This window comes from Vicia villosa, linkage group LG2 (genome assembly GCF_029867415.1).
Source record: "Vicia villosa cultivar HV-30 ecotype Madison, WI linkage group LG2, Vvil1.0, whole genome shotgun sequence".
Classification (NCBI taxonomy): domain Eukaryota; kingdom Viridiplantae; phylum Streptophyta; class Magnoliopsida; order Fabales; family Fabaceae; genus Vicia; species Vicia villosa.
In genome coordinates, this window is record NC_081181.1 from 154,932,914 (window position 1) to 154,955,462 (window position 22,549).

Below are 22,549 nucleotides of genomic sequence, written 5' to 3' on the forward strand. Positions count from 1 at the left end.
GTCGCTAGGTAAGGCGGAAGGATCTACGTGTTAGAACCCCGACTTCCAGCTAGCCTCAACCGGTTGTGGAGGTTAGAGATACGAAGGGATGCCCGATTCGTTATGCAAAGCGTTATGCTCCATAAAGGCGACGACATAATTTACAATTGTTACCATTATTAGGGGTCTCCAAGAGTCACTCCATTATGGATTCAGGTCATCAGTACATAGGTATAAATAAGGGCTCCCACTTAAGAGATAAGGAAGATATTCATTCTTGAGTTCATGCATACTACTATCGTGCAGCTCGAATCTCTTAATCCATTCAATCACCCTCTCAGTCTTTCACAATACAGTTACAACCTCACTGAATTAAATTTCGGGAGGTGATCCAAAGGTGTTTTATAGGAACACTCATCAATGAAATATCTTAGGGAAGAAACGTTTTCTTATAAGTTTGAAATCTTTTTCGAAATTAAACATCTACATATATACTAGATTTTTAGAGAACTAGTCGTTGAACAATCAACTATATCCTTTTTCACAACTTTTAACTATCATATTTCTTCTTCATTTGAGTTTGAAAAACTATCATATTTCTTCTTCATTTGAGTCTTTTTTTCAAACTGAATCAAATTTTGTTTCTGACCGACCGTTTTATCCGTATTTTTTTCAGACCGAATCAAAATTGTTTTTTGACTGACTTTTAAAAATGTAAGATCCATCAGCTTAATCCGCCTTCATTTTTCTACCGAACAGGTCAGTTTTATATCTGCACCTTCTACTATGGTCATCCTATTTTTTTTTCCCAAGACTTTTGAAGTTGGACATCCCGTTTTACACCCAAAAGCCTTTCTATATAGAGATGTAAGATGCGTGAAGGTAACAAAGACTTCTTAATATGTCGACTTTATCAATTATTTATACAATATACAATGGATGTGAGATGACTAATCAAGTATGTTGTAAATACGTTAACAACCTTAAAGTAGAATGATATAGCATATGTAGGTCCTAAATTAATAATCACCCCATGTTATATTAAACCCTTGATAACACTAGTCAATTTTTTCATCAAAATATCATTCATCCATGCTATATTTTTCTTCATTTTATACCTAGAACATATTAGTCTTGTCTCCATCACAAATCACCTAGTCCCCACAAAAACATAACAAGTCTATAACCCCTTTTTCATGCATTAAAAGAACAATAATGTCAACAACAATAAAAACAATTTTCTTCCTTTCTGTTTACAAATGTTAACTGTTAAAACTGTAAAACAACTGGCAAAACCATAAAATACCGATTTTGCCAGTTTTCTGTACTTCGCATCATCTCTTGAACAAGAACAAGATAATAGCTGATCAAGGATTCTGCAAAATTAAGGACCTCGAGCCGGTGCGAAACAAAAGCAACCTGAGCTCTGATCTTCCGGTATCATTCCGCCACCTTTGCTTGTATCCAGTGCTTCCAGCATTCTCACCACCTCTTCCATTTCCGGACGTTTGCTCGGATTCCCGTCCCAGCACTTACGCATGATGTTCACCAATGCACTTGGACAACACCTCGGAATTTCTGGTCGTAAATTCTGCATAATAACATAATCAGTATGAAATTCATGCATCACATATGAACGAACTCGAATGTTCTAGAAATGATTCGGAAATTGTAATCAAACCTGACGGACGACAGCAGAAGACACGTCCGCAAAGCTAAGATCGGGATAAGGCATGTCACAGCAATAGATTTCCCACAAGCAAATGCCAAAGCTATAGACATCACATGTCCTGTTGTAAGGTTTACCATCCAAAACCTACACATTGTATAAAGCATAGATTAATATTTCAACCCAACAACTTCAAATTCCTATCGATTAAACCATGCGAGTAATTTGTAAGTTGCAATTAGTTGCATATGTGTGCTTAAAATATTGAAATCGGAAAAAAAAAATTGCAATACTTATGATCTGTTTGAATTGACTTATTTGAACTCATCTACTGATATAACCACTTGTGAGACTATTTATCTATAAGCATTTATATAATAAGTGTTTATGCTATAGACGCTTAATTAAGTTGTTTATCCAAACAGAATCAATCTCATGGAAACAAGTTAAAACAAGTAACATATCATGTAATATTTTTGATAGAAGCGTCAATACCTCGGGAGCCATATATCCGAGGGTTCCAGTTTCACCAGTCATGTCACTTGGATTCATAGCTTCAACGCGAGCAACTCCAAAATCAGCTATCTTTAGATTCCGGTTACCGTCTAGCAACATATTCTCCGACTTAACGTCACGATGAACGATCTTCTTCGAATGCAGATAGCTAAGACTGCATGTTAGGGAAAATAAATTAGCATTCTATATGTATCAGTATAGGATTTGCAGTTTCTAATTGTAGGGATAGAAAAATAGGACCTACCCTCTGGAGAGGTCCAAAGCAAGCTGAACCACAATCTTATACGCAAGTTTCTTTCGCCTATTTTTTATCAAGTATTGTTTCAGCGTTCCACCAGTGAGAAACTCGACGATAACACAACATGCCCTGGATGGAAGGGTCTCTTGATTGTCGGTAGGGTTTTTTGAAGGAATCTTAAGATTTGAAGTTCCCATTGAAGCTCCGACAAACTGTTGCAGAAATAAATACAAAACAATCACTAATCCGAAAAGTTATTCATGATTCATCGATATGAAATACTGTATCATGTAGCAGTCATTAATTTCAATAATTGAGATTTAAAAGACGGAGTCATTACCTTTGTGACATTTGGATGGTCAAGTTTGTGCCAGACGGCAACCTCCTGCCTAAAAGATGCGCGTAAAGCGGAAGTTTCAGCAGCAGTGGCGACACCATCATCACCCCAATCCAACACTTTCACTGTAAAGATCAAGATACAAACGTTATTAAAAAAAACGATACTACCCGTGTTTGGAACCGTGGTAAGATGATTTCAACAACATCGCGACACCATGAAAAAAAACTTTCTTAAACACGTGCTCTAATAATTCGTGTTTGGAAAACGTTTTGTTCAAAATCAATTTAGATTGAAGAAAATGTGGTTTTGTGTAAATGCGGATGTCTTGTTCAATCACGACAAAATTTGTCGGAACAATTCAAACTCATCATAAAAGAGTGACACTACAAATCATTTCCCAACAGACTCACAAGCTGAATAAACCAGCGAAATCTTATACTAAAAACACACATTCAATATTCAAAATTCAAAAACATTGAATCCTATCTTCAATTTCAAACCAAAAAGATAAAAATCATAAACACAATGCAAAGAGATATAATATATACCTGCAACATCTTGAGTATCATATGTGCCTCTATAGACAGTACCATAAGCCCCATGAGCAACAATATATCGCAAATTCAATTTCGCCAATTCAATCTCCCATTCTTCTTTAGGCCTTTTCGGCTCACTAGTATTTCTCGACCAAACCCTGCTCAAGTGCTTCTCCAATTGAGCATCCAAATTCTTGAGATCAATCCTATCAGCTCTGAAAATCATATCTTTACTACTTTGATTTCCAGCACCCTTCATCTTCGAACCCGTCACACCTCCTTCTCCTTCCATCTCCTTCTTTGGTGTCCTACCACCTTCAAAATCCATCTTCACCAATCACAGCTTCAAAATCAGAACTTTTCACACTAACATAAAAAAAAAAAAAAAATCAGCATCAAAATCATTATATAAAAAAGCACCCTAAAAGCATGTTCTTTGATATATCATTCCTTCCTAGAAAATTGACTTCACATCACATGATTCAATTCAAAGTTCAAACCCAGAATTTTTTTTCTCACCAACCATTCTGTTTGATTGACTAATTGAATAATAAAAAGTAAAGCTTTTTCCCAATTCAAACTATTCCATGACCAATATGAATGAGGCAGAAAAATCAAATTTTTATAATGAGAAAAAAAAAAGTATATGCAAAGCACAAACCTTAAAAGATGCTAGCAACTATGAAACTGTCAGCACAAGAATCAAAGGAACAAGAAATCAAAAAAAAAAATCAGATTAAGAATTACGCTATGCTTGCTAGATAATAGACGGAAAATTTGACCTTTTTTGAGGCTAAGAAAAAAAGAAAAGGGTCGGTGCATGAAGAGTGGGATTTGGATACCTTTTTAGCTTCTTCTTTTTCAAGAATCAAAAGTTGTGGTTTTTGATATAAGAGACAAAATGGAGAATGAAGAATTTATCATCATCATCATCATCATAATCATTATCATAAAAGTTTTTTGAGATGCTAACATAACATCACATTTTGTTCATATTATGTATGATATATGAAACTGGAATTGGTAAAGGAGCGATTTTGAAGGAGAAAATCACACAAAAACAAAACAAAACCAGCTTGTATAAAAACCCAAATATGAAAAAATAACGATTATGATCACAAAAACAAATGGGTGTTTTCCCTAAAATGTTGCGCAAAACAGAGAGAGAGAGAGAGAGAGAGAGAGAGAGAGAGAGAGAGAGAGAGAGAGAGAGAGAGAGAGACCGTTTCAAAATAGAGGAAACACAAACAAACCAGACATTACCTTTGTTTCGATTCTGATTACAATAGTGAAACAAAAAAAAAATCTGATTATAATAGTTTAGTCAAAATCAAAATCAAAATTCTGATTTTATATATGGAAATAAAATATTTAATTATTAAAATCTAATTTTTCTGTTGTCTGTTGACTATAAAACAGGTGGATTCTTTTCTGTGATACATCTGTACTAACAAGGACAAACCTAGGACATTGTTTTTGCTCACAATGTTGTTTTGTTTGGTCGCATAGAATTTTTGTCGTTTTACTTAGTTAATTACTATGTATATAATAAATGTATATTATATGTACCTAGAGAAAGAAAGTGTGACATATTTGTCAAAGCAATAGTCAATTATATTCAATTATCACCAAAAGTACAATATTATTAGAGGAATTTTTTTATATTGTTTGATTATTATTTTTTTTTTGTATAAAAAGATAATTTAGGAATGTGTTGGATATTTTACTTATTTACGTTATTTCCAGCTATTTAAGTTAATATTATTCTATTGTTGATTAAATAAAGATATTTTCTTAACGATATTTGAATATTTATTTGTTATCTTTAAAAATTTATTTCCTTTGCCGTCAAAATAGGGGTGAAATAGGAAGTGGTTGTCATCATAGATAATAGTAAGGTGGTTTTCGAAAACAATTGGCATATAAAGTGCTAATTTCGCGGAGTCGTGGGGTGTTTTTAGGGTTTCTGTTGAACTTTATGTAGTAGCTTAAAAAATAGGGCTACATATTGATTTGAGGGTGGTTATTGAGCTAACTATATATCAACCGATAGAATCTAGGGTTGGGTAATCGGTTAGTTCGAATTGATTTCGTATTTAAAATTTAAATTTGGCGCAAACCACAATTTCATTTAAGGCCCAATTTTGATTGATAAAGTTTTGGTTTTTGATGAATTTAGTTAAAACGGTTTGACGGGTGAATCGGATTGATTTAGTCAATTTAATATTTATTGAATAAATTTATAAAAATAACTCATAAATTCAAACTTTTATTTTTTAATTTTTTAAAAAAAATTATCAAAATTTTAGAATAATATTAAGAAAAATATTTTTATTATTAACTAAAAAAGTTTTTATCATGTGATAATATTTCAAATATCATTTAAAATTAATTTAGCCATTATCATACTTTAAACCACAAATTAAATTATACTCAAAATTTCATATTGCATATGTATTCTTGTGAGAACACAATGCCACAATTAAATTATAAAAATGATAATAACCGGATAATATTATGAACGCCATTTTTCTACTGAATTAGTCATATACTAATAAAAATAAATAAATAAAATATTAATTAGGTTCTTCCGGTTTTGGTTTTTTGACAGGTCCAAAATAATCATACGAGCCCGACTGAAACATTCGTACATTACCCAAATTAAGCAACTGAATCAATCCGACAACCGACCCGACCCAATCCATTTGTACAAAAAGACAATGTATCGTCCGATTTGAATGAGGCGATTCAAATTGTCCACCCCTAATAGAATCGATGCAGGTTTCTTTTCATGTTGGTTTTTTATCATACAACATTATATCTTATATAACATTGTTGGTTTTACTGTTGTGCGCACACACATAAAGATAAGAATATCAATTGGTTCACTTATTGAGAATGGATGATGTGTGTCTCCACATCAATATAAACAATCTACATCTTCATTCCCCCGGACAATCCATTTTTCACCATTTCACTCTCTTTCATCCTCCCCACTCTCCCCTCTGCAACTTCTAAACCTCCTCCCTTCACTTCATCATCTTCACCACTCTTCCCTCGACCTCTCTCTATAACCTTCGTTCTTCACCACACTCTCTTTCTCTCACATTCATCACCTTCGATTCCTCTAAACTCCATTGAAACCAACCTCTCTCTACCATTTTCCTCTAAACTTCCAGCAACCTCATACTTACTCCCTAATTCCCTCATTCTCATCCGATCAATCAATATCTCCCAAGACTATCTATTCAACTCTCAATCAAGACACCAACAACTTTCACATTCAACATGGCCCCATATAGACTAATCTCGTATAAGAGTTCTAGATAAATGCCTTCGTTGTGCCATCTGATCATAATGAAGTCATCCAGTCCTATGTCAATGGCTCTCATTTCTTCATTGCTCCATCATTGATTGCTATAACAATCAATTGTTAAGAGACGGATAGTTGTGTTAAACATTATCAATTCAACAATGTCTACTCAACCTGCCTTCACCAAATTTATCTCAACCAAGATAAGTCCACCGATTCTATTTCTCTACTCTCTATTACAAAATTTTGGTTTCCACTTCTAGTGTTAAATCTCCGGCCAAGAGAGAAACAACTGGAAACACTTACTTGATATGAAAAGCATCTCTTGTACTTCCTCACCTACAATGTTAAAGTTAATTTTCTTCTTACCATTTTCAACTTCTTGAAGGAAATGATAACCATTTCTTGGGTGGAAATAACTTTCCTCATACCATATGGAAGGGTTATTTCTGAACTTTTCTCTAAGTTAGGGATAGTTAGGAATAATGTTGAAGTAGAGTGGATAGAGAAGTTTGAATACGTGGAATTGTTTCTTTGTTGTCTTGTTTTTTATTATAAATGAAATATTTCCTTTTTCTATTATTGCCTATTCTTGTTTATTAATAACAAAGATTTTGAGAATTACTAATTAACAAAGGAAAACATAGAATCTGAAAAAGACGCCAAGTGATAAATCGTTGAAAAAATATCTAAATGTGGTAACGGGGATTCAAATCGAGATACCTTATGGCTATATTACCTCAGTTCTCCAAAAAAACCGAGAGAATAGGTTTATTATTATTTTTGTATAAAAAATGATGCTCACTTATAGTTGTGTTATCTTGAGGTTTTTTAACACTGAGATAAATTGTTGTTTATTTTATTAAAAAAATCAAATATGGTGCTCCTAGGACATATACTCTCGGTTTTTAGCATGTTCGAGATGAAAGTTTCGTCCAAGGAAGACTTTGGCAAGATCAAGTATCAATTGTCCGTAAGACGAGTTGGACAAAGATTGCTCACAGATAAAGTTAAGAGTTGTCCAATCAACGCTTAGCTAATGACAATTTCCCGAACAATAAATTAGTGGGATCATGTGGATTTCCATATACAAATACATGGAGAAGGTTATTGTGGATAGCACGATTATTGGATCAAGATCTTTTAGAGATCTTATTTTTGGTTGAAAATTAAGTGTTTAAATCAACACAGAGAATTATCATTTGATATTTCTTTGTAAATAAAATACTTATGTCAAACTTATCAAAATAGTGGAAGATCGTAATTATTTTCCAATGGTGTTTTTAACACATTTGAATAATGGAGTAGGAAAAGCGATGACGAACGCCGAACCACTATATATCTATGTGTATCTTGTCTTCTTCCCTTATATCTTTTAATTTTCTATTATTCATTAATTTTGCTATTACATTAGTGCATTATTGTATTATTTGTATGCCACATAAGCTAGACATTGTTTATAGAGATTAAATGTATAAACTTAAGTATATGGTGTATCAATCTTATTGAATTATCATGAAGCCAATTATGTTTTGATAGAACATCTATGTAAAGACTTTTTAAATCGCTTTGTTTAAAGTGGCTTTGGTTGTCTTTTGATTGACTAGCATTAGAATCAATCAAGTACTTAGTAACATCATGTGTTATTTCATTTGGTTCAATTCATTGAGATGCTTTCAAGCTCTCTTGTTTTGTGTTTTGCTTCTGTGCTTCTTAAAATCTGATTTCATTTATGGGACCTAAAATGTTTTTGAAAATGTCTTAAAGGGAAATGGTCTGTTCAACCTCCCTTCTAAACTTCTTTGTATTCATATTATCAATTAATAGCGAGTTATCCTGAAAATGGGCGACATATTTAATAAAGGGATGATGCATCCAGCAAATCGGCGGTCGATCTAAGAAACGTACGATCAGAGGTCTTTATGGGCGAAGAGATACATTACTAATATACCAATACAATTTTGTATGTTTTCCCTTCTACCTTACTTCAGAATATGTTTTTATATCCTAAATTTTTTGAACCTTAACGTCTAAAAGAGTTTTATTCTATATAAAAAAATTCTAAATCCGTGAAATTTCACTCCTCTAGCTGTCGTGCCACTATTTTGCTATTTGTTGACTTGGAAGCTGCCATGCCACTATTTCGCAATTTGTTGACTTGGAAGTATGTAATTGTAGAAAACGTGCCACTCTAGCTTTGTTAGCGTCGCTTTATTTTTGGAGGGCTGGTATTTGTGATTTTCCTCTTTTTCTTCTGTTTTTTGTGTGCTAATATGTAATGTTTGTAATTTAATTAATTGGTTAATTAAATTATTTAAGGATTTAATTGTTGGAATTAGTCGAAATTGGGAATTATCGACGTTATTATAAGAGGCGTAAAATGGATTAATAGATTGATTTGAGCTGTTAAGTGGATGGTCGGATTAATTAGTCGGAGAATTAATATTATAAATAATATTAATTTTATGAGAATATTATTTTATTTAGTTGTGTGTGAGAAATAGCAAAGTTGAAGGTATTGTATGGTAGGCACATTAAGATAATTAGTAGACCCGGTGTTTTATTAGGTTAATAGATTATGTGAGGCATAAAAGTATTCAGGAAACAAAAACAAAAGGGGGAGTCACATAGAAGCTAGGAGAAAGAGGTGTTGGAGAAACACAAGGGTTTGGAAGCATGCGGTTTATTTGCGGAGAAATTTCTAGAAGAGGATACCGTAGAGTGCAACCAGAGGAGATTAACTGTACCAAACCAGAAACTGTTAGGACGCCCTTCAATTCAAGGTAAGGGTGGAGTTCAATTCATATAACCGGGTATATGATAAATTTTATGTGGGTTGGGTTGTATAAATGATAGCCTCTGCGTTTGTTAATCTATGTTGGAAAATGAATTGGTTATATATGTTGTAGTTGTGTTGTTTCTGTTGTTTTATAACTGAGTGAATTGTTGCTGCATATAAAGTTGTTGTGCGTTTGGATGCTGTTAATTTAATCGAGACTGTAAATTAGTTATTGTGATGTTGAAAATGAGTGGAACGATCGAAGAAAATATTGTAGAATACATAATGGTGCAGTTTCTGAAAAAACAAATGAAGGAAGGAAGAAGAAAGGAAAAGTTGAAGTGGCGGGGGCCACCACTTAAGTGACGGACGTCCCATAAAAGAAAAAAATGGGACGGGAGTCCCACTTTTGAAGGAAGGTGGTGGGACCACCATGACACAAGGGGCGGGCACCCTAGTGTACAAGGGAAGGGGGCAGGCGCCCCATACCCAAAGTGGACGTCCCAACTTTTTGAGCCACTTTGTTTATTTGTTGTTTTTTGTCACGTGTGTATGGATATGATTGATTAGGCTCTTATTTAGGTAGAAAATAATAAATTAATTGTTCAGTGTATAATCTCAGTAATTGGTTTATATAATTTATTTTGATTAGTGTATAACTTAATTGATCAGTGGACAATAACAATTTAGCAGAACCGATATATTTTAGCAGAAGTAGCATCCCAGTAATATAGTCACAGACTTAACTTAATTAATTTGTAGAGTCCTAGTAACTGTGTAAGTATAAAGTAGCAGAGGTATTGTTTAGTGGTAATAATAGCAGAGTAGCATATTTTAGTAGAGTTAGTGTATGGAATAGAAAAAGAGTAGTATTTAGCATAGATAATATTTTCAGTAGAATTGTTCTAATAACAGGAAACTAGTAATATTTAGTAGAGTATATCAGTGACATGAAAAATAGCAGATTCCAATAATTTAGTAGGAGGATCTTAAGTAGGTATAAGTGGAAAATAAATGAAAACAGTGTGGACTAGCAGTAATGGATAGAAAATAAAAACAGTACAGAAAAGTAGAAATTAACAGAATTAAGCGGTAAAATTAGTTGTCCGGCATTAATAAAAAATTGTCGGAGTAGTTCGTATATATTAGTAGGTACTTTTTGTTAGTTTATTTTGTGGGAATTACGCCAAACATATTAATTTGCAGGTACAATTGAATAAGATGTTTTGTTCCAATATATGGACATACTTGAGTTGTAGGTCTGGTGACCAGTGTTGATTAAGTCGTTGCAATTGATGCATATTTATGTTGTTGTTATTATAAGTTGTTGATGTGTTGATTAAGTTGTAGGCCTGTGGCCAGTGTTGAAGTGATGATGAATACCCCGGTTTATTGGTATGGTGACGATATGGGCTTATGTCTTTTGTGACGATGATTATTGTTGCTGTATGTGATTGTTGCATTCATTGGGTCACATACATTTGCATTCTGTGACGGCCTGGATTTGCAAATTAGTGACGAAGGCTTATGCCTTGATGCCTCTATTAACTGGAAATTTTCTAAGGTAGGAGTTCTGTTCCGTTGTGAAGTTAGGAGTTATGCTTCAATGGTACCACATGCATGTGCATAGTTGAGTCGCATTTGAGTTGTGTACTTGAAGTGAATGTTGTTTATTAAGTTGTTTGTTGAATTGGTTGTTGTTTGCTGTTGTTAGAATTTTTGGTAAAAATTGTATGATTCTAATCTAATATACTATTTATCATACGTTTGTTTATAGTTGTTGATATCTCACCCTTTATTTGTTCGTCGTTTCCTTTATATTGGTAACGTGTAGGTAACGAAGATTGGAGATTAGTAGCTTAGCTGGTGTCGTCGCTCTGATACGTAGCACTCGAGAGAATGAATGCATTTTCTTGTTTTTGTTGTTATTAAGTTGAATTAAAAACTGTTTATTTTGAGGAGTTTATTTTAAGTTGTTTTATGTGAGCAAGATGCTATGATTATTTTGGAGTTTATGTTGAGAATCCGCTGCGTGGTTTAAAATAAAAGTTGACTATATATGTTTTGAGACTACACAAGCTTTTAAGTTCATCTTACTTAGTTATGTGTTATGCATCGTTTGCAACTGCAATACAGGTTGTGGTGTTGTATTGAAAATGTGATATCCCGAATAGTTGTTCAGAAATTTTATATTCAGATTTTTGCTATAATTGCCTAGTAGATTTGAAGTGTTACATAATACACTCATTATTGTAACTTTTACAGTAAAATACCATGAAATTTTTTTAGTTGGGATGATTTTGTCTTAGATTGTTTTTTCTTCATAATTCTTTAGAATCTTTATTAAAAATTACAAAAACATAAATTTATTTAAAAATAAAATGCTTAAAAATGAAGAAAATTAAGGCTAAAAACATGATATGAAGGACTATTATAAGCTTCGAGAAATGAGACTCTAAAATCTTTATAAATCCCAACACAAGTTGTGAGGCAGTGGAATCCTCTAGATACATCATAAGTGTTACATTTCAATTAATTACAAGGATAAATTCAAGGGTTAATACCTATTTTCACCCCTGCCATATGGGGTTGGTTTGAAAAAAACCCCTGCCAAAAAAAAAGTTGCAAGAATTCCCCTAACAATTGAAGATTATCTTGTTTTAAACCTTGTAAAAAATTTCTTTTAAAACCAACCTTGCCATTTGAAGGACTCAATCATTTTGAACCCTGTAAATTATTATTTTTAGTAAAATCAACCTTGTCCGTCATATTCCATAGGGTTTAAAATGACATAATCTACAAGATTATAAGGTTTAAAATGACTGAATCTTCAAATGGCAAGGTGGTTTAAAAAACAAAATTTTTACAAGGTTTAAAACGAGAGAATCTTCAAATGTTAGGGGAATTCTTGCAACTTTCTTTTTGGCAGGGGGATTTTTCAAACCAACCCCATATGGTAGGGGTGAAAATAGGTATTAACCCTAAATTCAATCTAGTTGATTTATTTCTGGAACAAGGGTTAATACCATTTTGCCCCCTACCATTTGACCTCTTTCTGGTTTACCCCCCTGTAAATTTTTTTTTTTGCAAATGCCCCCTTGCCATTACAAGATTCTATCATTTTGGACCTTCGCCAGATCTGGCACATGCCAAGTGCCTATGTGTCCAGCTGAGTGGCATTTTTTTTATTTTCCATTTATTTTAAATGCCACATAAGTTTAATTACATGCCACATCAGTATCTGAGAGTTATAAGTTTTAATCATCTTCAACCTTGCACTTCGTCTTCTTCAACCATGCAGTGAAAATTAGGGCACGAAAATGGACTCTACAAGGAGCTCGTCAGTTGGCAATTCAATCGGTAGATCAATACCCAGATGTGGATGCAACGAATCAATGAAGATGTTTGTCTCAAACACACACGAAAACCCTCGGAGGAAGTTTTGGAGATGCAAGAATCGTGGAAAGGTGATTTCTGTTCTGTTTCTTCGTTCTAAATAGACTATAGTACCAATTCTGATCCATGTGAAATGTGTATTTGGCTCTGTAGAGTGATGCAGCATGCGATTTGTTTCTTTGGGATGATGAAGTCGTGGAACACATTATGAGAGGTGGGAAGAAAGAAGTTTTCAGAGGTGGAGAGTTGGTTATCAATAACAGTGAATTCACACTTGATCAAATGAAAGCTTTTGGATTACAGTTTGGGAAAGAGTTTGGAAAGGAGTTTTCCAAAGAATTTGGCCTAGAGGCATCTTCAAAGAAGGTTGAAAAGTTGAAGAAGTTGCTGAATGAAGAAAGGAAAAAAAACTTCAGGTTGATGGTGGCCTTGGTAGCATCTTGGATGTTGTTGTTTGTTGTATACAAGATGTGTTAACTGTTGTGTACTTTTTTTGCAATGTAATAGTGTAATGGCCTTGGTGTAATAGAATGGATTTTGCTGTAACGATTTTGTTTGCAACTGTTGTGTACTTTTGTTTCTTTAACATGTATCATTTCAGTTGAATGGTGTAATGATTTTGGTGTAATAGAATGGATTTTAGCATGTATAATTTACTTTTGGTGCAATGTAATGGTGTTTCTAAACCATATCTTATAGCATTTCAAATTCATAATCATAACTTCATAATAAAAAAAGCACCATAAGTGCATATGTCATAATTGTTACATATTCAAAACACAGCCAAATACATAATCAAAAAAGCACATAGTATTGTTCATCTCTTATAGTTGCAACAAACATAAACTTAACATAGCCAATACAAGTCAAACAGAGTTCCTATTTTTTAGAGATATCACTCCAAGACTTCATAGCCCTTAGACAAGTCCCTAGCTTTGGGTCTGAGCCAACTTCAATATGCTCCTGAGTTAATGTACCCTGTTCATCCTCTTGAATGACAAGAGGGTTATCACTACTTCCAGGTCCCTGTTGAGTCAAAGTTTTCAGCACCCTCAGCCTGCTACTTGATCTCTTCTGTCCAGCAAGAATCAATTTTTTCTTGATCTTGAGCTTCTTCACCACCTTTGGGGCAGCAGTAGTGATTATTTGTGGACCTTGGGCTTCATTTGGCATCTCATCTTTCTCGACCATAGGTCCTTCTTCCTCCATTTGATCAGCATCATTGTTGACTGCAGGTTCTGCAACAGTGTCTGCAACTTCTTCATCAACAGGATCTGCAACTTCTTCATCAACAGGGTCTGCAACCTCAGCATCATTGTTGACTGCAGGTTTCTTCCTAGGAGCCTTCCTCTGAAAATGAAAACAAGTTAATAACAGGATTATTTCAAAAACATTACAACCAAAAATTCAAATGGAATGGAATGGTACCTTTCTTTTCAAGGAAGCCGGATTTTGACTTGTAGCCTTACACTTTCTTGAGTTATGACCAATTTTGTCACACTTTGTACACCTATATGTTACTCCAACCCTCCTCATTCTTGTACCTCCTTCACCAAGCTCCCTGAATCAAAGCTTCTTAGGCCTACCAGGTCCTTTCTTATACAATGGAGGAAGTAAGTCATCTGCTTCAACTGGTGGCCACATATCCATCCCATTAATTGGGCTAATTGCAACACTATATGCCTCTCCATATTTCTCCCTAGAATACCAATTATCCACATAGTCTTCAGGTTTAAATTGCCTATAGGCCAATGCTGCACAAGCATGCCTGCAAGGAATACCTACTAAATCCCAAAACCTACAAGAACATGTTCTTTTACCCACATCAACAACAAATTGTTGACCATTGTAGGCATGATTGACCTCCCATTGGTAATTCATACACCAATTTGGATTCCATTGTCCACTCATAAATACCTCCTTATCTAATCTCTTCCTAGGAATAGGCATAATCCTATGTGCCCACTTTTCTAGCTTAGTAACAGTAGATGCAATCCTATTCATGAGATAGCTCCTAATCCATTCACACATAGTTAAAATTGCCTTATCTCTAGCACATAGTATTGTGGCATTAAAGGATTCAGAAATGTTATTCATTAACACATCACATTTAGGGTAAATGTTAAAGGCATGCTTACACCATGTCTTTGTAGGCACCTTCATCAGCCATTCATAAGCTTTTGGATCAACTTTCTTTAGCTCAGCCATCTTCTCTTCCCAAGCCTGATAATAGGTTGCCTTAGCTGCCCCTGTCATTAGGTCTCTAATCAAAGTACCTCCACCAAATTTATTCTTGAAATTTGCATACAGATGTCTAAGACATAACCTGTGTTCAATTCTTTCAAACATTTCTTCAGAAACACTTACCAAACCCTGCATATATTCAGATTTCACAAATCAAATATACAAATAGATTTAACAAATTCATTGTAAAACAAGTATACATATAGATTTAGAAATACCTTTTGTTGGTCTGAGATGAAGACATATCTTCTATCTGAACCAATGTCCTCCATCAACAGTTGTAAAAACCACCTCCAGCTTTCTTTGGTCTCAGTCTCAACAACCCCAAATGCAGTGGAAAATACTGGTCATTTGGATCCCTACCCACTGCTATCAACAGCTGACCCCCAAAATTAGTTTTCAAGTGACATCCATCCACACCAATAAATGGTCTGCAACCTTGAATGAAACCCCTTTTACAGCCATCCAAACAGAAATAGAAAGCCCCAAATCTTGGCTGAATAGATGGAATGGGTCTTTCTACATTGATCTTCACTATGTTTCCTGCACATGCTCTTTTTAATTCTGCAGCATACCTCCAAACCATTGCATATTGTCTAACAGCATCCCCCTCAACAATTTCTTTTGCAATCTCCTTTGCCTTCCATGCCCTACTTGGTGTAATCCCTATTGAATATGTCTTCCTCATGTCTTGAATGGTATCAACTATCTTCACTTTATCACTTGTCTGCAGCTTGTTTACAACAGTCTTTGCTACCCACTTGGACTTAGCACACCTATTGTTTAAAACCCTAGCACAACTGTGGGTCCCCACCCATGTTTTAATTTGATATGTCTTGCTGGAACCCACTTTGGAACATAGAGCCAAAAACCCACATTTGCCCTTACATTCTACCCTTACCCGATCCCTTTCATTCTTCACAAAGGTAATTTCCCTACCATTCAAAATTGACCATTCAATTATGGCATCTTTGAAATCAACCAATGAATTAAATTCTATTCCCAATTTAAACTCATAATCCCTCCCAAGCTGCTCCTTCATAAACTTCTCATACTTTGGCATTTTTTCATCTTCAGATGCATCTGGATCAGAGCTACCCAAGTAATCACTTTCATATATGACTTCTTCCATCTTTTCAGTTTCCTTTTTCTTAATTTCCTTGGCTATTAATCCAGGTGCTCCAGCTATAATCTTCTTCTTTTTCGTTGGTGTCATCTTCTTTGAGGCACACCTCTTATACCTGTAGGACTTCCCACCAACTTCAATTCGAGATGAGCAAATATTGGGCTTTTCTACTTCAACATATTCAAAACCATCATCCACTGCAGTTGTTCTCTCATCTTCTGAGTCATCAAACCTAACATGTGCTGCTTCATCATCACTTTCAGCATCACTAGAATCCCTACCCAGACCCATCTCAACACACTTAGGCTCCACAACATGGACTCCTATGTCCCTCACATTATGTTCCACAAATATGTGTGCTTCAGTGTTGTTACCTACAGCAAATGTAGCAACATCCAATGCTCCATCATCACTCTTAAGTTCAACAAAGTGTTCATCTATACCTTCAAGTTTGGACCAAACCCTAAATTCATCTCTAATGTATCCCCATTCGATTACCATTTCCGTCACTTCTTCTATACCCCAATGTTCTATATCTTGATTCAGCACACTTGACTCAACCCCACCCTTGTAAGACACAATATTCTCCTTAACAAACTCCCCACCATGATGAATAACAACAGTGAATTTACCCAGAATCTGTAACGAGCAAACTAACATTAAACGCAAATCCCTAAACCTAAAGAACGAAATACAAAAGGATAAAGGGGAAAAAAGTCCACATACCTTCGGACGCGAATCCATTTCGAGACTAGGGATGACCGTCACTTTAGTTGCTATCTTCTACTGGGCACGAAATGCTTCAGTTTTGCGTAAATGAACCACTTAGCAAGCTTGACCAACTCCAATGGTGATTATCATCTAGGTCAAATTGGAAGGACCAAAATGAACCACTTTTGCGTAAAACTTATAACTCTCAGATACTAATGTGGCATGTAATTAAACTTATGTGGCATTTAAAATAAATGGAAAATTAAAAAAATGCCACTCAGCTGGACACATAGGCACTTGGCATGTGCCAGATCTGGCGAAGGTCCAAAATGATAGAATCTTGAAATGGCAAGGGGGCATTTGCAAAAAAAAAAATTACAGGGGGTAAACGAGAAAGAGGTCAAATGGCAGGGGGCAAAAATGGTATTAACCCCTGGAACAGTTAAGTGCTACTCCATTCATTCCTATTTATAAGTAAATTATGATTTTTTTGATTTATTGAATAAATGATATATTTAAACTATATATATTTTAGATACATTAATTATTGAATGAATTTAAAAAATAAAAATTTGCTTATAAATAAGGCCTACTTGAAACACTTTTTAAAAATTATTTTTTAATTTTAAAAAATTTATAAACGTGTTTGATTGACTTGTTTGTTAAAACAGTTTTTAGAAACTAATTTCAATTTTTCAATTTTAAAATCTAAAAAACAAAAACCGTTTAAAGATGTTTTTGTTTTCAATTTTACTTTCTAATTGTCAAATGAGTATTAATGGCAGGGTGATAATTAGTTGAACATTTTTATCTTGTTTTATTTCTTCAATCTCTCCCCACTAGCTTGCCACTTTAGCAGTGTTGTTTGGTACTACACCCATCTCATTTTTCTTTTGTCACTTGTGTATCAAAATAGTAATATATTAATTTTTTTAACTATCAATTTTTTTATAAATATTATAATTATTAATAAAATATAATATTTTTATTCATTTTAATATATAATTAATTTTAACTTATTTATTCAAGTATTTATAATATATTAAAAGTCATCTCAATTATATTACTTTCAGTTTAATCATATATATTTTTTAACATATTATATAATTTAAAAAATTTAGAACTAAACGAAAATTTTTATTTCATATACTTTTTTTGTAAATTTTTAAATAAAAAATAAATAATCTAATATTTTATTGAGCTTCAGTAAAATTATAATCTTCTTATGAAAGTTTATAGATATAATTATATATTTAAATATAAATACTTAAAATAGAATTATTAATTATACTACAAATATAATTAATTTACTTAAATTAATATGTATATGTATATATTAGCTTAATTTTTATATTTCCATAAAATATATCATCGGTATTTTATATATTATTACTTAATATAATAAATTATATAAAAAAAATTAATTACCAAATAAGCAATTTTTTTATTTTTCTAAAAATAGTTTTCAAAACTAGATTACTAAACAATTTTTTTCATTTCCTAATTTTAAAAACTTTATTAACAAACAAATTTTTATTTTATTTTCTTCCCAAAAACACCTTAAAACTGATTTGTAAAACAATTTTTTAAAACTAAAAAACAAAAGTGATTCAAACAAGCACTTAGAGTGATTCAAACAAAAGTATCATAATTTTCTAAAATAATTTTGAACTCCTGAATACAAGAATGAACATCATCCAAACATTACCAAACCTGATATACCAAATCATTTTAGTAAATGTTCACCAAATTAAATCCTTAAATTAAAAACAAATTGAGTGTTTTCAAAAGTGTTTATGTAATAATTGATAGAAAAAGACATCATATTTAAATCCATTCTATTTATGAGATTTTCATTATTAGGTAACACATTATGAAAAACTTTCAAAATAAATAAGGTTTTTGTAGGAGGAATCTTATTAGACCAACATTAGAAAAATCCAACTCATCAACAATAATACCATTGTTCTATTTTTAGTTAAAAAAGATATGGAACTACTATCTCTAATTTTCCAAAAGCAAGTTTTTTTTTTTCTTGGATTAAAATAAAAGATCTTTTAAAACTAGGCCACGAGGAAAATGAAATATAACCATTTATAAATTGATTGCCTTTATGGGAATCTAACCTTAAGAGTAAAGGTCTGTTAGCGATCATATATGAGCATATGCCAACATAATTCCATAAAACTTTATTCATATGTCAAAATATTCGAGATACCTCTACTAAGCATATATATCTTCTGCAAAGAACCCAAAAATATTAAGCCATCTTTGTATCTTCTGCAAAGAACCCAAAAATATTAAGCCATCATTGTCTAAAATCTCTAGATAAGCAAAAGAACATCACAGATTTACCAGTAACAATGAGAGAAATATTTGTATTGTTGAAAATAGAGTTTATCTAACTATGAAAAAAATTCTTAGAAAATTTCTTTACCCACCTCCCTATGGGTGGTCACCTCCTGCGAAAAACCAAAACTACCGAAAGCGTGTTTTTTTAAAAAAATTGACTTACTTCGGATGTTCATTTCCGAAACAATTATTTCGGAAGTTCACTTCCGAAATACTGCGATTTCTGCAGATTTATCAAAACACTCCCCCTCCCCCAATCATTTACCCTAAATCAAAACAAAAAGTGGCAGAGGCGAAAATTTGTGCAAACAGAATTCCAAAGCTGCATCAAGGCTCCAATCACACTGCTAAACAACATTCAAAAGCCCTCAATCCTAACACTTTGTAAGTTTTGAAATTTTTAGATCTATTATTCAAATGCATGTTATTTAGGGTTTTAATTGCATAAATGATATATGGCTAGGTTGTTAGTAGTATTTAGGTTGTTTAGAAGCATTTTGATTTGGTTTGAAGGTCGATTTAGGGGTCTGCCATGGAAGTTGCAGGAAATTGCATCGCAGGGGGTGTTTCGGAAGTTCATTTCCGAAAACACCTCCATCCCAGTTTTCGGAAATGAACTTCCGAAATATATCAGAAGTTCAAATTTTTTTGTTTTTTATTTTGTCTCGCATATTAATCGATTTCAATTGTTTACAGGAACATGTCTTCTAGAGAGGGCGCTAAGGGAAGAAAGGATTCTTCAAAGAAATAGGTGAAAGAGGTGAAGGAGGTGAAGGAGGTGAAGGAGGTGAAGGAGAAGAAGAAGGTTTCGACCGGCTCTACTTCTCGTTCCCAGGGGGCCCGGGGCCCGGATGCTCAAGCTCAGTCTTCAGGTGTGAGAGTCGTGATCAACGCTGATGGTTCTGAGACTGAGTGGGATGAAGATTGGTATAATTATCTTCATTCGGAGGAGTTCGCTCGTCGGGAAGAATAACGTGTTTTTTTTGTTTGATGTGTATTTTGTAACGCTCGTCGGGCAGAATAACATGTTTTTGTTTTGTTTTGTTCTGATTTCGGATTGTATCGCACAGTGTATTTGTATTGGATTTATCATGTTAGTTTTTGGAAGTGGTAACCGGGGTCGGAACATATGACGGATGAGGTGGATGTCTGGAGGAAGTAGAACTGGAGATACGTCCACCACGAGACAAAGTAGCCAATCAATGTAAGCTATAGTTTATGATTATCATCTGGGGAGGTCATTTCTAAAAAATCAAGATTAAAAATAATAAGATTTTTTTTCCAATTTTTTGTAATGACGTCCCCTGATGATAATGATAAATTATAGCTTACATTGATTGGCTCCTTTGTCTCGCGGTGGACGTACCTCCGGGTCTTCTTCCTCCGGACATCCACCTCCTCCGTCATATGTTTCGGCTCCGGTTACACCTCCTCCGTCATTTGTTACTTTCAGTTGTACGTATTTTTATTAAAATAATAAATAAACCTTTTAAAATTTGGAAGCCTTTTTTTCTCCCCACCACTCTCCCATCCCCACCTACCCGTGTTTAACAATATGTAACTTTAATTTTATGTAATATTATCGTTGTAATTTTCACCCGATTAAATAAAGCGAATTGTTCATTTTCTTCTGTCCAGACCTATTTTCGGAAGTGCATTTCCGAATTCCTCCAAGGGGGTGCGCTCGGAGATGAACTTCCGAAACACCACATTTTCTGAAAAGTGACTTTATTTCGGAGATGCATCTCCGAAATCAATATTTTATATTAAAAAAAACACGTTTTCGGAAGTTCATTTCCGAAAACACCTTTTTCAAGAAAAAAAGTACAGTTTCGGAAATGAACTTCCGAAACAAGGGGTATTGTGGTAAATTCACCGGAGGTGGCCAAGAAGGTTGGGAGGTGGGTGAAGAAATTCTCAATTCTTAAAACCAAAAGGCTATAAAATCTTAATAAGAAAGTCTCAATTGAGAAATCAAAAGCTTTATTTAAGGATGTAATCGATTCGGTTTAACCGATTTTTGGTTAAAAATAGTTTTTAACTGATGATATTTTTTAAGGATGTAATCGATTCGGTTTAACCGATTTTTGGTTAAAAATAGTTTTTAACTGATGATATTTTCATCGGTTTGGTCCGAATTGATTTTTTTTTTTTAAAAATAGAACTGAACCAAACTAATTGGTTTGATTCGGTTGATTGATTTAGAAAGCTTTTTTCTCAAATATTATATTCATCGGTGTATTCTTCACTATCGTGATTTTTAGTATATTTTATACTATTATTTTTTTAAAAATAATACATTTCATATAATTTATTTCATACATTATTTTTTCAAATAAATTACAAGTTGTTCATATCATACGAAACAATGACATGACATGATTTCTATTACATTATGAAATAAGTTCACTATCAAATATAAAAATTGATATTTTGCTTTAGAAGGTTGAGAAGGAATTTGAAAGCTTAAAAAATAGAACACAACAAAACACACATCAATTAACATGTTTCGCACCTCAAACACACATCAAAACAATTTTGTAACAAGATTAGAAAAAAATTGAAGAAGAAACAAAAAAAGTAAAAATTTAAAAATTAACAAAGAGAACTTGAAGATGAAAAATGCGACCATAACACATCAGAATGACTATTAAGATAACAACATCTGTGGCGAGCAATGACAGAAACAGTTCAGTGAATCCAAGTTTTTGAAATTTATGGTTTCTACTTTTAATGTTTTGGAATTTAATTTTAGATTCGTGTTTTGCTGAAAGAAAAAGAGTGTAAATAAAGATGGAGAATGGTTAAACCGATATAAAATTTGAGCTTAATGATGGATAAAATAAAAGATTTAGGGCGTAATTATATTTATTGGTTCGTTTATCAGTTTCGTGATTTCTAAAAACTAAAACTGAAAACCAAACCAAACCACATTGATTTTCATTTGTTTGATTCAATTTGATTTAGCCTATCGATTTAATTGATTTTGTTTGATTCAATTTGATTTAGACTATCGATTTAATTGGTTTTTTTATATCCGTTTAGACTATAATTTTACCGATATCAATTTTAAGGGAAGGATTCTTTATAAAAAAGCTCTTAAAGATTAACAGCATAAGAAGTTATATTTATGCATCTATATTTCTATCCTAAATAAGACCCCTTGATGATAAAAAATGATTTTAGGAGAGAAAATATCCAATATGTAAGCAATTACCTTTGTGATTAGCATGAATAAATTTAGACCTAATTTGATCAAATTTATCTACACCATACAATATAGGAATAAGGATAATTCTATTTGAATTTAAACTCGGAAGATTTTTTTTTTAATAAGCAATTAATGAGAT

General features: G+C 33.2%; 3 protein-coding genes across 5 annotated transcripts; 1 reads left to right on the top strand and 2 right to left on the bottom strand.

The window, feature by feature from the left end:
- Positions 1–1,151: 1,151 nt before the first annotated feature.
- Positions 1,152–4,657, bottom strand: LOC131652590 (serine/threonine-protein kinase STY13-like). 3 transcript variants are annotated; one of them, XM_058922494.1, is made up of 7 exons: positions 4,542–4,657; positions 3,291–3,644; positions 2,743–2,864; positions 2,409–2,614; positions 2,144–2,318; positions 1,661–1,795; positions 1,152–1,570 (listed from the first exon to the last, which is right to left on the bottom strand). In XM_058922494.1, the coding sequence occupies exons 2-7, from the start codon at positions 3,604–3,606 to the stop codon at positions 1,364–1,366; spliced, it is 1,161 nt and encodes a 386-aa protein (XP_058778477.1). In that variant the 5' UTR covers positions 3,607–3,644; positions 4,542–4,657; the 3' UTR covers positions 1,152–1,363. The 3 variants fall into 3 exon arrangements, with proteins under 3 accessions (XP_058778477.1, XP_058778475.1, XP_058778476.1); XM_058922492.1 differs by lacking the exon at positions 4,542–4,657 and adding an exon at positions 4,121–4,410; XM_058922493.1 differs by lacking the exon at positions 4,542–4,657 and adding an exon at positions 3,940–4,410.
- An 8,033-nt stretch (positions 4,658–12,690) lies between these two features.
- On the top strand, positions 12,691–13,292 carry LOC131650393 (uncharacterized protein At4g04775-like). Its single transcript, XM_058920105.1, has 3 exons — positions 12,691–12,837; positions 12,920–13,182; positions 13,274–13,292. Exons 1-3 carry the CDS (start codon positions 12,691–12,693, stop codon positions 13,290–13,292), a joined length of 429 nt encoding a protein of 142 aa, XP_058776088.1.
- A 1,040-nt stretch (positions 13,293–14,332) lies between these two features.
- On the bottom strand, positions 14,333–15,282 carry LOC131650394 (uncharacterized). Its single transcript, XM_058920107.1, has 2 exons — positions 15,229–15,282; positions 14,333–15,139 (listed from the first exon to the last, which is right to left on the bottom strand). Exons 1-2 carry the CDS (start codon positions 15,280–15,282, stop codon positions 14,333–14,335), a joined length of 861 nt encoding a protein of 286 aa, XP_058776090.1.
- Positions 15,283–22,549: the final 7,267 nt, after the last annotated feature.

Coding starts and splice junctions, on each gene's coding strand:
- LOC131652590 (XM_058922494.1), bottom strand. CDS start 3,606: ATGGATTTTGAAGGTGGTAGGACACCAAAGAAGGAGATGGAAGGAGAA. Junction 2,865..3,290: donor TGATACTCAAGATGTTGCAG/GTATATATTATA, acceptor TGATCTTTACAG/TGAAAGTGTTGGATTGGGGT. Junction 1,571..1,660: donor CTTCTGCTGTCGTCCGTCAG/GTTTGATTACAA, acceptor GTTATTATGCAG/AATTTACGACCAGAAATTCC.
- LOC131650393 (XM_058920105.1), top strand. CDS start 12,691: ATGGACTCTACAAGGAGCTCGTCAGTTGGCAATTCAATCGGTAGATCA. Junction 12,838..12,919: donor GATGCAAGAATCGTGGAAAG/GTGATTTCTGTT, acceptor TTGGCTCTGTAG/AGTGATGCAGCATGCGATTT.
- LOC131650394 (XM_058920107.1), bottom strand. CDS start 15,282: ATGGAGGACATTGGTTCAGATAGAAGATATGTCTTCATCTCAGACCAA. Junction 15,140..15,228: donor TCATCTCAGACCAACAAAAG/GTATTTCTAAAT, acceptor GAATATATGCAG/GGTTTGGTAAGTGTTTCTGA.